Source organism: Archocentrus centrarchus, chromosome 19 (assembly GCF_007364275.1).
Source record: "Archocentrus centrarchus isolate MPI-CPG fArcCen1 chromosome 19, fArcCen1, whole genome shotgun sequence".
Classification (NCBI taxonomy): Eukaryota; Metazoa; Chordata; class Actinopteri; order Cichliformes; family Cichlidae; genus Archocentrus; species Archocentrus centrarchus.
Genome location: NC_044364.1, coordinates 29,894,606 through 29,905,672, shown reverse-complemented (window position 1 = coordinate 29,905,672; position 11,067 = coordinate 29,894,606). Strand labels below are relative to the sequence as shown.

General features: G+C 42.8%; 1 protein-coding gene across 1 annotated transcript in view; it reads right to left on the bottom strand.

Annotated features, from left to right (window-relative positions):
* Positions 1 to 206: 206 nt before the first annotated feature.
* The window catches only part of cox10 (cytochrome c oxidase assembly factor heme A:farnesyltransferase COX10), a 34,442-nt gene continuing 23,581 nt past the window's right edge, over positions 207 to 11,067 (bottom strand). Inside the window, exons 5-7 of the mRNA XM_030754815.1 lie at positions 7,777 to 7,847; positions 4,430 to 4,662; positions 207 to 1,269 (exon numbers count right to left, since the gene is read on the bottom strand). Of these exons, the coding sequence (XP_030610675.1) occupies positions 836 to 1,269; positions 4,430 to 4,662; positions 7,777 to 7,847 (738 nt within the window). The 3' untranslated portion in view covers positions 207 to 835. The remainder of the gene's footprint in view (positions 1,270 to 4,429; positions 4,663 to 7,776; positions 7,848 to 11,067) is intronic.

The window sequence follows — 11,067 nt, the reverse complement described above, 5'->3', positions numbered from 1 at the left end:
ATTGGAGGGACGGTGATTTGTTCTTAAAGCGAGCATATCCACTAAGGCTTTAATTGAAACCTAAATCCATACATCATGTGCACGGTGAAGCAGCAACACCTAACGAGGTGTGTCAGCAGTTCGTGTGTGTTCTTTAAATATGTATAAAGAAACCAAGAGCATGTGCAGTTATTAGCACAGAGTAAATGATGACACAAAAGACAGAATCACAATCATGACGTGTTTATTGTTGGAGAGCGTTTGCCCTTGTTTTTTACAGGGGTGAAATATTCCCTTTTATTTTGGTGTAGGCAAACCACATGGAATTAAAGCATTACGCTAACGAATCGAGACCCATCAGTGAGGAGCAAAATGCAGCAAAGGTCATTAACCGTCAAGTATCAGGGATCAAGTGAAAGTCGAGCAACAGTCAACATAACTGCTATGTTGTAGCTGCCAAATAAACCTCGATTTTTTTTATACACACTGATCGAGCAGCTAACATATTCCGATAAGAGTCTGCATCTGTACAATGTACTGCAATTTATATTGTCCACAGTATTTTAAAATCAGTCATGTAAAGCACAGATCGAGTGGTGGGCCCTGCTATAAATAAATACAGAATGTATGTACAGTACATACACATTCAGAGGATTACAACCTGATGTAATAATTCAGTGTGTTTTCTGTAATTCAGCTACTACTTCCAGCTCATTTCCTGATATGAAGTGAGCACTGCTGGCTTGGATTAAACACGTGGACATAATAATGTGCCCACAGGACACTGAAGTATTGTGGTTTAAAAAAAAAAAAAGGGGTCCCACAGGCCCCTCCAAGTGTCGGGATAGCTATGAAATTAGTTGGCTGGAAGTGTGAGTGGTAAAGATGCTGCAGGCAGAGTGGCACCCTCCTGATTTCTACTATACTTTTTGCAAGTGAGTGCCAGCAGCAGCAGCATGGGCAGGTGCCACAGGCTGCAAAAGAACAGCTTTCGGGCACTGCTGCGGTCTCCCTTGTGGTAGAAGCGGAAGGCCAGGTAGCTGATGTACAGGTTGATGGGTAAAGAGATGATAGGGAAGGTCCAGGTGGTGACATCCAGCACGGGCGCTAAGGTCGACAGGCCGATCAGACCCAGGCTGTGGCGCAGGGCCACCCGCTTGCACATTGTGGGGTGGGTGACGGACATCATTCGATAGCCACCTCGGGAGTAGTCTTCCCTCAAGTTCCAGCTGAGGGCGTTGAAGTGGGGGAACTGCCAGCTGTACAGGAAACCGCCCAGCAACAAAGCACCTATGAGGAGAGACGGACGAAGACAAATGTGTGTTAAACTAACGTGCTGCTGATTTAAACTGCACTCAGAATAATGCTAGGCCTCAAGTTCATAGCACAAAGAACAGCAACTAGCTACAACCAAGGGATGCAGAAGAGCGTTTCTGAATACACAACACATTGAACGTTGAAGCAGATGGGCTACAGCAGCAGAAGACCACACCGGGTGCCCCTCCACTCAGATAAGAACAGGAAACTGAGACTACAGTTAGCATAGGCTCACCAACACTGAAAAACAGACAGAGGGCTGGAAAGCATTGCCTGGTCTGATGGGTCTCAGTTTCTACTGTGACATTTGGATGGTACAGTAGGTGACGTAAACACCACGAAGGCATGGATCAATGGTTCAGGCTGCTGCTGGTGTTGTAATTGTGTGGGGGGATATTTGCTTGGCACACTTTGGGCCTCTTAGTACCAGCTGAGCATGATTTAAATGCCAGAGCCTAACTGAGCACTGTAGCTGACCATGTCCATCCCTTTCTGACCACAGTGTACCCTGCTCCTGATGACTGCTTCCATGTGCCATGTCACAAAGCTCCAATCCTCTTTAACTGCTTTCTTGAACATGACAACAAGTTCACTGCACTCCAATAGAGCACCTTTGGGATGTGGTGGCAAAGGAGATTCACATCATGGCTGTGCAGCTGACAAGTCTGCAGTAACTGTGTGAGGCTGAAATGTCAATCGTTACCAAAATATCTGAGAAATGTTTCCAGCAGCTTGAACTGAGGCATTTCAGAATGCAAAAGAGGGTTTAAGACAGTATTAGCAAGGTGTACCTAATAAAGTGACCAGTGAGTATATATGGTATTTTACAAAGCCTTATTTCTTAATGATTTGTTGTATCAAAAAAAAAAAAATCTCATTCATAAGAAAATGATTACAATAAACTAAGTAAATGGTTAAGAAATAAAGTGTAATAATAAAGGTAATAATAAAGGTAATAATGAAGGTAATAATGAAGTGTAATAATAGTGTAATAATAAAGTGGAATAATGAAGTGGAATAATAAAGTGGAATAATAAAGTGGAATAATGAAGTGGAATAATGAAGTGTAATAATAAAGTGTAATAATAAAGTGTAATAGTAAAGTGTAATAATAAAGTAGAATAATTAAGTGGAATAATAAAGTGTAATAATAATAGTGTAATAATAAAGTATAATGATAAAGTGTAATAATAAAGTGTAATAGTAAAGTGTAATAATAAAGTGGAATGAGGGGTTTCTTTTTCCACCTAGAGGCAGCTTTTCTCATAAGTATTATTCTTAGTCATAATGAGCTGAATTAATAAGTCAAAGCAGAAGAAGTGTACTAAGTGACAGGAAGGGAAAATATCTGCTGTAACCCTCTCACCCTGACACTCTGCTTCAGTGACAGTGGCCTGTGTTTTACATCCTACATAACAGCAAAAAGAAGAAAAAAACCTCCCAGACCTGTGGGTATAATGAGCAAGTCAGCACAGCACACAGTAGTTGAGATTTTGCCCGACATCCCGCAGAGAGAAACACATATGTGATGTTTGTTTCTATTTTAGTAAAAAGGTAAAGTCCCATAAGAAAAGAGGAAACACATACTGGGTATGACACTGAACGGAAACGGGTGCACACTGCTTTGAGAGGCCAGGTAACCCTTTAAATAACACAGGCTAATTTATTTCTTCATGATGATTTCAAAGTACAAATTAGATTTAGCCCAAAAAAAAATATGCAGCATAAATATGAAGACGAGCATTTGTAGGACAACTTTACAGAGCAGCAACATAATGCAATCTCACACAGTTATCATAACAACACTGGATGTGTCCGCCACACATGCTGAACAACCTGCCTCAGTTCTATCTTTCCAACATCCTGAATGAATATTAAATTCATCTGACACTTTGCTCCACAGGAACAGAAACACTAACACGGTTCAGGAGCCCTGGGCATTATGTAAATACAGTTTATGGGCTTTAAAATTAGGCCTGCTTTCACACTAAAATAAGTCAGCACAAGAGCTCAGCAACATGATCAAATTACTGCTGCAACACAATTATTTTCACTGAGATTTATGCAGTTCATGTAATGATATCACTATTATGAAGGAAAACAAGCAAAAATGTATATTTGAGAAGGTGAAATCTGTGATTTTGGGGCAGATTAGTTAAAAAGTAGGCTTGATTTGACTCTGAGCCTGTAACTTTGTAACTGCTAACAAGCTGCAGTGCTGGAAGCCAAGTACGTCCATATGCAGCCTTTAGTCCTGCGCAGAGGTTGGAGGCAGGAAACAGCAAGTGTGTTTGAAATAACACACTGGGTTTGAACCTCCTCACAGTCTGGCACAACTAAAAGTTGAATCGTGATGTTATGACAGCAATCCTGTGGCACAATATGGGGTTCATTGTGCAGTAAATCTGTAATTAATCTTTTAATAATGAGTGATTTAGCTCTATCAAATGTCTGATAATAGGGGGAGTGACCTGTACTTGTTTTCAGATCACTTGCTCCCTCCTGTTCAGCAGTCTAAACCAGAACATATTTGATTTACAGTGATAGAAAACAGAGAGCAGCAGTAAATCTAAATCACATTTAAAGAGCTGTGTGCAGCAGATATTTGGCATGTGTGCTTGATAAATCTTTTCAAGCTGCAGGTTTTCCTACAACTAACTTTAACATTTCTCTGCTAGTACCAAACACACAGATGCAAACCTTTGGCCCTGACGAGCTCTGACGGCATCAGGTGACTCTCTGACGTCCGCGTGAGGGCCAATCAATACATGTTTCTGAACCTTTATCCTGTGATGAAATACCTCCAGAGAGGAGTGGTCTCTCCCAGGCTGGGAATATCACTCTTCATGGGGGACACACCGGTGTGATTCTGAGTATTAAAACTATGTGAATCTGAGTATTAAAACTATGTGATTCTGAGTATTAAAACTATGTGATTCTGAGTATTAAAACTATGTGAATCAGATTCTCTGGCCTTCTACAGATTTCATTTTTTTCAAGACTATTTTTCCCCACACTTATTTTTATTGAACAATAACACCCCATCCAGTAACTTTCCACCAACATGCAGAACTTTATGGTGGCTTTTATATGTCTGTGTACGTCTAATATTATCTCAGCTGGTGACTCGTACCTGGCTCCAGACAACCTGTGGCCGCAGTCCAGCCCATCACAGGAGGTATCGCCCCCACCACTGCTCCCACCCAGGTGTTGGTGATGCTAAGCCTCTTGAGTGGTGTGTAACAACAGGTGTAGAGAAAGATGTTGAGGGCGCCCAGGAAGCCTGTCAGGGGGTTTACTGCCAGCGTGAGCAGAGCAACTCCAGGAACCCCACAGGCTAGAGCAAAGGACACTGCATGGAGGGGGCTGATATAAGGAAAGGAAAGATAAAAGAAAGAGAAAAAGCAGACAGGGAGTCAGCTATATCAACTAGACAAAGAAAGATTACACAATAACAAGTTTAAAGGAAGATTTTCACATTGTTTTGTTCAGGTTCACGCTCAGGTGAAAGCATGGGAACTATGTGGTGATGATATTTTCTAGGCCCTTCTAGGCAGACACCAGATAAGACAATAATAACTCCAAATGTTCAGTACAGACGCACGCAGACCCGAGGGGGCCAGCAGTCAGCAGCCGTGCGTGGCTGAGGCTCAAAACGGGAGGCGCGGAGGACACTCATCTGATAAGAGTTTGTCAGGGATAAAAGCAGCGCCGCAAGATGAAGAGCACGAGCACACGCCAGAGATCAAAACTAGCTGAAGGAAACCACTGCGGTTCAGGCTTTTAGCTGGATGAAGGCTTCCTCCTCCGCCCCTCGTCTTTAACTGAAAGCAGCGATGGCAAAGTCTGGTTCAAATTCACCAGTAAATGCTTCATAAATTAAAGAGGGAGGAGATTAAAATCTTGACCAAATGCAGGCCTTATTCTTCAAAAAGCAAACGGGGCTTTTATTTTGGTGGCGTGGCCATGCGGGGAGATTGGAGCATTAATGTGATTAGTGGTGTTGTGTCTTTTTTATGTGGGCTGAGATGGGGCCGTGCAGGCTGGCTTTCGGGCAGCTGACAGTCTGGCTCTGGGCTGGCTCAGTGGGGGTCAAGGAAGGGAGCAGGTCACATGGCCTGAGGTGGGTTTAGTGTCCTGTGCTTACAGTGGGACAGAGCCGCAGTCATAACGTCAGGTTGGTAATGTCAATACAGAGAGCCCAACATGTTTCCTTTTGGTTACACCACAATCAAGGTCATAGATTCAGATGTTAAACGGTTGAAGAAACAAGATGAATCTACTTAAAGCCTGTAATCTGTCAAATACTCCAGTGGTCACAGAGTGCAAAGGAAACTGTGGAAAGCAACACTTCTGTGCTTTGCAAATGTGTACGTCTGACCAGAAGTAAAGTGGCTGGAGGGACGGGTGTCAAACTGGAAACTGACTACAGATTTATGAAACCTACTAAGGCTTAACAACACACACATAATGGCTATTTATACAAATGATTTAAAAGATTTATTCTGAGCAAATAAAAAAGCCCAAATCCTGGAAAACCAGCAGACTGATCCCCTGACATAAACTCTCCCACACAAATTCTCAAGAAAACATTCATCAAAAACAGTTTTCCTTTCTAATTTGTGTTGAAACTTACACAAAAAATCCAAAATTTGACTGGAGGCTGCAAAAAGTGCTGAGAGTGACTGCACGTCAGCTCGCTTGCTGTTACTGGCCTTTAAATAAATGTCTAATACTTTCCCTGTTACATGATTTAAAATGACTGCAAATGTGATTCAAATACTCAAAGTTCGGCTCCCTTAACAGAAATACGCAGTGGAAAAAATGTTGGTAAAACTGAGATGTTGATAGCTTTAGAAAAGCTAGTGAGAAATCTTTCTGTTAGCGAGAAACATGGGCAACAAAATGATCCAAGGGCAGGTTATGAAACTCCACACTGACCTCAGCATGTTATAACTTCCACACTGTAACTATCTCTTTGCATTGCCCTCCTTAGGGAGACTCAAAATGATCTACTGCATCACCACATCTGGAGGCCTCAAACTCGACAAGATCACGGCTAAGAGAGGGCGACTGTCGTCCGCATTTCCCAAAAGAAAAAAAACAAACAAAAAAAGAACGTTTGGAAAGATGATATACTATTGTTCTAATGTAATACGGCAAATGACTGCCAACACTGACATCACACTGGGCGGAATAAGTCTTGCAATAAGGACAAACAAAGCTGGGTAACATGATTTGACTCGAACAGAGCGCTATCCTAAAGGCAACACAGAGATGTGTAAAATGCGGTCTTCTGATGGCTTGTTTGACAGGACAGTCCAGCTTGCCATCTGCTCTCTGTCTCCACACGAGATTGTATGTGTGAAGGAGGAGATGGGAGACATGGAGAAACAATGAGCAAGAGATGCAGCGATTCTGTGAATCTCAGAGACAGACGTGCGCCTCCCCCGTCAGCGACAGGCTAAAAGCCAGAGCGACGAGGCAGTGTTTAGACAGAGAGAGAGTATTTCCAATAACCACCTCAGCAGCACGACTACACTTTTAAACAGCACGTCAACAGAGAATTCCTTAAACTGGACTGAGATAGCTGTGGTGTGGATGAAGAACCAGCTGCGGTACTAACACGATCAGGAGGATAAAAATGAATGGCAAAGGTGGCTGAAGAAGTCCATCTGGGTTTATGCATCAGTGAAAATCTTTGTGTTTGCCTGCTGCTTAAAGTTGCAGTCTCACAAAGGAACGGGCAGAGACGAGCATATCCAGTCACTGAGTAAGATTTGTAGGAGCGTGGCAATCCACATAGTTCACTGAGCACCAGCACAGAGGTTACCTGATATCTAAAGAGTATAGGTAGCAAAGTAAGGGTGCTCAGGTAAGCTACACCCTAACCTCAACCTCATCACTCCTCCTTTCCAGCCTGCTGACAAGTTCAAATTACACCTGGCAGGTGTAAAGCAGAGGCTCATCACTGCTGGCATGCAGTTCTGCTCCTGGTAGGTGCAGCCTCTGTCTGCCACTGCCCCACAGAACAGCTACTGCTCTGCTTCAACACCACAATAACTCAAAAAGGAAAGCTGGAACTGAAAGGTGTAAATCAATATGTGCTACTGTTTTATTTAAGCCGTAATTATCATATCGCCTGCAAAAACACACAGGCTCCGACATCACAAGCTGCTAGGTCAGGTTTCACCACAGGAAAAATATCCTGCTAAGGCATAAGGTAAGGATCAGGTCAGTGAGCAAGAAAACAGTACCGCACTTTGTCATTCACCCAGTGAGATGTACAAAAGTTAGCCTGGGTGGCTGAGCAGCTGTCACACAGCGCTGCTGCAATAAACTCAAGCCCGACTCACGATGAGCTGCTTCACTTCTCTGCTCATCCACACTCTCTGCCAAAAGCCTTTCTAAAAAGTACAGATGGTGGTTCTACGCCAAATCAGTCATACAGGGTTTAATTAGCAAGAACGCAGCCTGTACCTGATCTGTCCTCTGACGAGTGGACGGTTCTTTGTTCTGTTCATGTTGGAGTCAAAGGGCATCTCAAAGTACTGTGGAGACAGAAGAACAGGTAGGTTAGTGCAGGAAAATGACACAAGACATGAGACAGAAAGAAACGAGGAGGAGCCGTCCTGTGAGACATTCGATTTTGTGCTGCATGAAGCACTGAATATTTATCAGTTTGTTCAATGAGAACTTTGGCAAAAATATGTTTTTTTAGGTACATTCTTGCACATCTCTGCACCACAACTCAAAAGGGACAAATGAGTTTTCAACACGTTGCACAAATACATTTTTCTTTTCTTTTTTTATAAAATTCAAATATTGTGCAGATACGGGGGGCGGGTGTGTGTGTGTGCAGCTGTACCTGATATTGGTTAAGCTTTCACAGAACTGTGCATGATGTAGGGTGCCTCATGCAGCAAATATGGGAGACTTTCACTATCACTGCCAATGTGAGCCTTTCTACAGCGGTGAGAACCAATGAGAGGAGACCCACTTTGGAAATACAGGTAATTCCTTGAGTTTGTTTTCCTGCCCTCCTGTGTTCTGTGTCTAGTCTGCATTCCTGTTCCCATGTTTGGTTACTTCCTGTTTTATTTTGCTGGTCTCATGTCTTGTGTGTGTTGTGTTCAGTTTTGCGTCCCCTTGTCTCATCAGATTCTGTACACCTGTGTCTTTGTTTGCCCAGCTGTGTCCTCTCTCACTAATGACTTCATGTGTGTATCCTCAGTTCTTTGTCACGTCCTCCCTCGTGCCGTGTGCTCTCTCACTGCACGTTTTCCCTTTTGTCTCAAGAGTTTTTGCATTTCTGGCTCCAGTCCTGCTTTCTTTTTGTATTTCTGAAAGAAACTTTAGCATTGAAGCTGCTTTTCTGAGTTTAAGCCCCATCTCCAAAGTCCTGCATTTGGGTCCCCAGTCTGCCTGCCACACAGCCAACACATGACGGTACGGTCACAGCAATTCTCTGAATCAAAGGCTCATACTGCAGTTTGGGAGTAAATGGAGGTGGAAGGTGGAGGCAGCAAGCTAGCTGTTGGGTGGGAGGTGGTAGTGGTGGGGGTGTTCTGGGATACAACTATGTGCAAAACTACTTATACTCCTGTTTTATGATCTGCTCTGGAGGAGTATGCTTCAAAGTGCTCCCATGAGATTGGCAATGTGTGACTAAAATGCAAACATATGGGGTGCTTAAATGCAGGAACTGGGTAATCTGTGTGTGTGTGTGTGTGTGTGTGTGTGTGTGTGTGTGTGTGTGTGTGTGTGTAAGAGAGAGAGAGAGAAAATGAACATACGTGTGTGTTTCTTGCCTGATAAACCCTCTGACTAATGAAGAAAACAGATAAAGTATGTACACTGTGGAATATCAAGATCCATCTCTCCTGATATATGGTTCACATGAAATCTAATATAGATAATCCACTTTTCTCTTCTTAAACCCCAGTTACCAAATTTACTGCACTCATTAAAATCATATCATTAAAAAAACTGGAGGAATACACTGCCCTTGGTATCATATAGATTTTCATTTCTAAGGTCATTAGGGAGGGGGCTACACCATTAATCTCTGATACAAAAGATCTCTCATAATAAACGACAGTAATTTGGAGCAAAAACCACTGATGCAAAGATCAAGCATGCTTGATAACAATGTGGCCATTTTACATTAGTTTGGTGTTTGGGAGGCACACTGAGCCTTTCAAAATACTACACACAGTTCAAATACTACAAGTATTTCATGTGGACTGTTGTCATGAAACAGCTATGATTTAGTCTCATTGCAACTTGTGCCACAATTTTACATCATTGTGAAGATAAAAGAAGGAGTAAAAGATGAAAAAACTTATTTACCCTCAGGTCTGTATTTCTTATGACCATGAATTAACTCCTTATTAGGTTGCTAAAATTGCAATGGCACTAAAACACTTTCCAACAAGTTTCTCATACTTGGATCAACCAAGTCCTGGGTTTTAAAAAATGGACTTGGACTAGGCTTAATCTACGTCTAGTAAACTAAGCCTGCAATTAATAGTATGAGTTATCTTCATGCACGCCAAAGAAAACGTCTGTCTTCTGTTTTCCATCTTTGGTTCAGCTGTATTGATGTACTGGCCTGCTGGGGTCTGGACTGGAATAGGCTAATGCACAGCTGTATGTAGCTGTAGGACCCCAAGGCCCAGGCCAAGGTGTTAATTCTATTTCCTGGGTCAGGAAATGCGTCAGGAGGTCAGGGGCCGCATGAGAGAGAAATGCACTTTGTGGCCAGGCTAGAGTGTAGCAGTGCTGAAGCCGGCCTCAGGCAGGCCCAGGGCCAAGCTCACTGCAACACTGCTCACATAAAAAGGACCCACTTAGTTTCCAATAACATCATCCCACATGGTAAAAAACAGGCCCAGATACTATGCACAACAGGACTCTGTCTATTGTATTACAACAGGCACAACAACACACCTGTGTGATACAACTGAAGGGCAGTAAAGGATCCATCTTCCACTGTTTGGATCATGGTGTCGTGCATTTGCAGATGACTAAAATGGGCCGGTCCTGCTCCCTGAGCCGTGTTGTCGTTTCACAGTTTGTCCGGTCCCGCTCGTGTTCCTCCCTCTCTGCCTTTTAAGTCAGATTGCCTCATCTGGTTCGCATCAGTGGCCTTCACAGCCCATGTCATTATTTCCGCCCAACATCGCCATGTGTTACAGTGGTGGCATTAAAATAATTAGGCCATTTGTGTTTTGTGTGCATGCACGTGTGCTGCTACAGGTAGGTCTAGAATTTGTAATGGGTTGTAATTGTTGACAGGTCTTCAGCTTCACTGAGTCCAGAGACCTTGATTGTGTAAATCACTGACTGTGGATGACGGTCACATTATTAAGTAACAATTTCAAACTCCACTTTAAGACCAGAGTGGTGTGTTTATATAAAAATGAAAATGTGATGAGTAGTGAGACATATAAAAATACCTGCATTGAATAGCAGTTTGTGCCTGAAATGTTCCCCCCCATTTAAAAAAAGTAAAAAGAAGTGAGCGTTACTTATTGTGACAGGGTCTGGAAAGGACTTTGACAGCCTCTCTTTATTTTTGGTATGAACAGTATGCTAATGCTCAAATACAGTTTGAGTTGTGATGCGTGTGCACGATGCCTCAGAAGAAGATATAAACAGATCTTTGGGGTTCTTTTTGTTTTCAGCCTCGCGGCTCTGCTCACATCACTCACTGATACACTGTGACGTCTAATTGAAACGGATGGCTCCCGTTTATTTTAAGAGCTC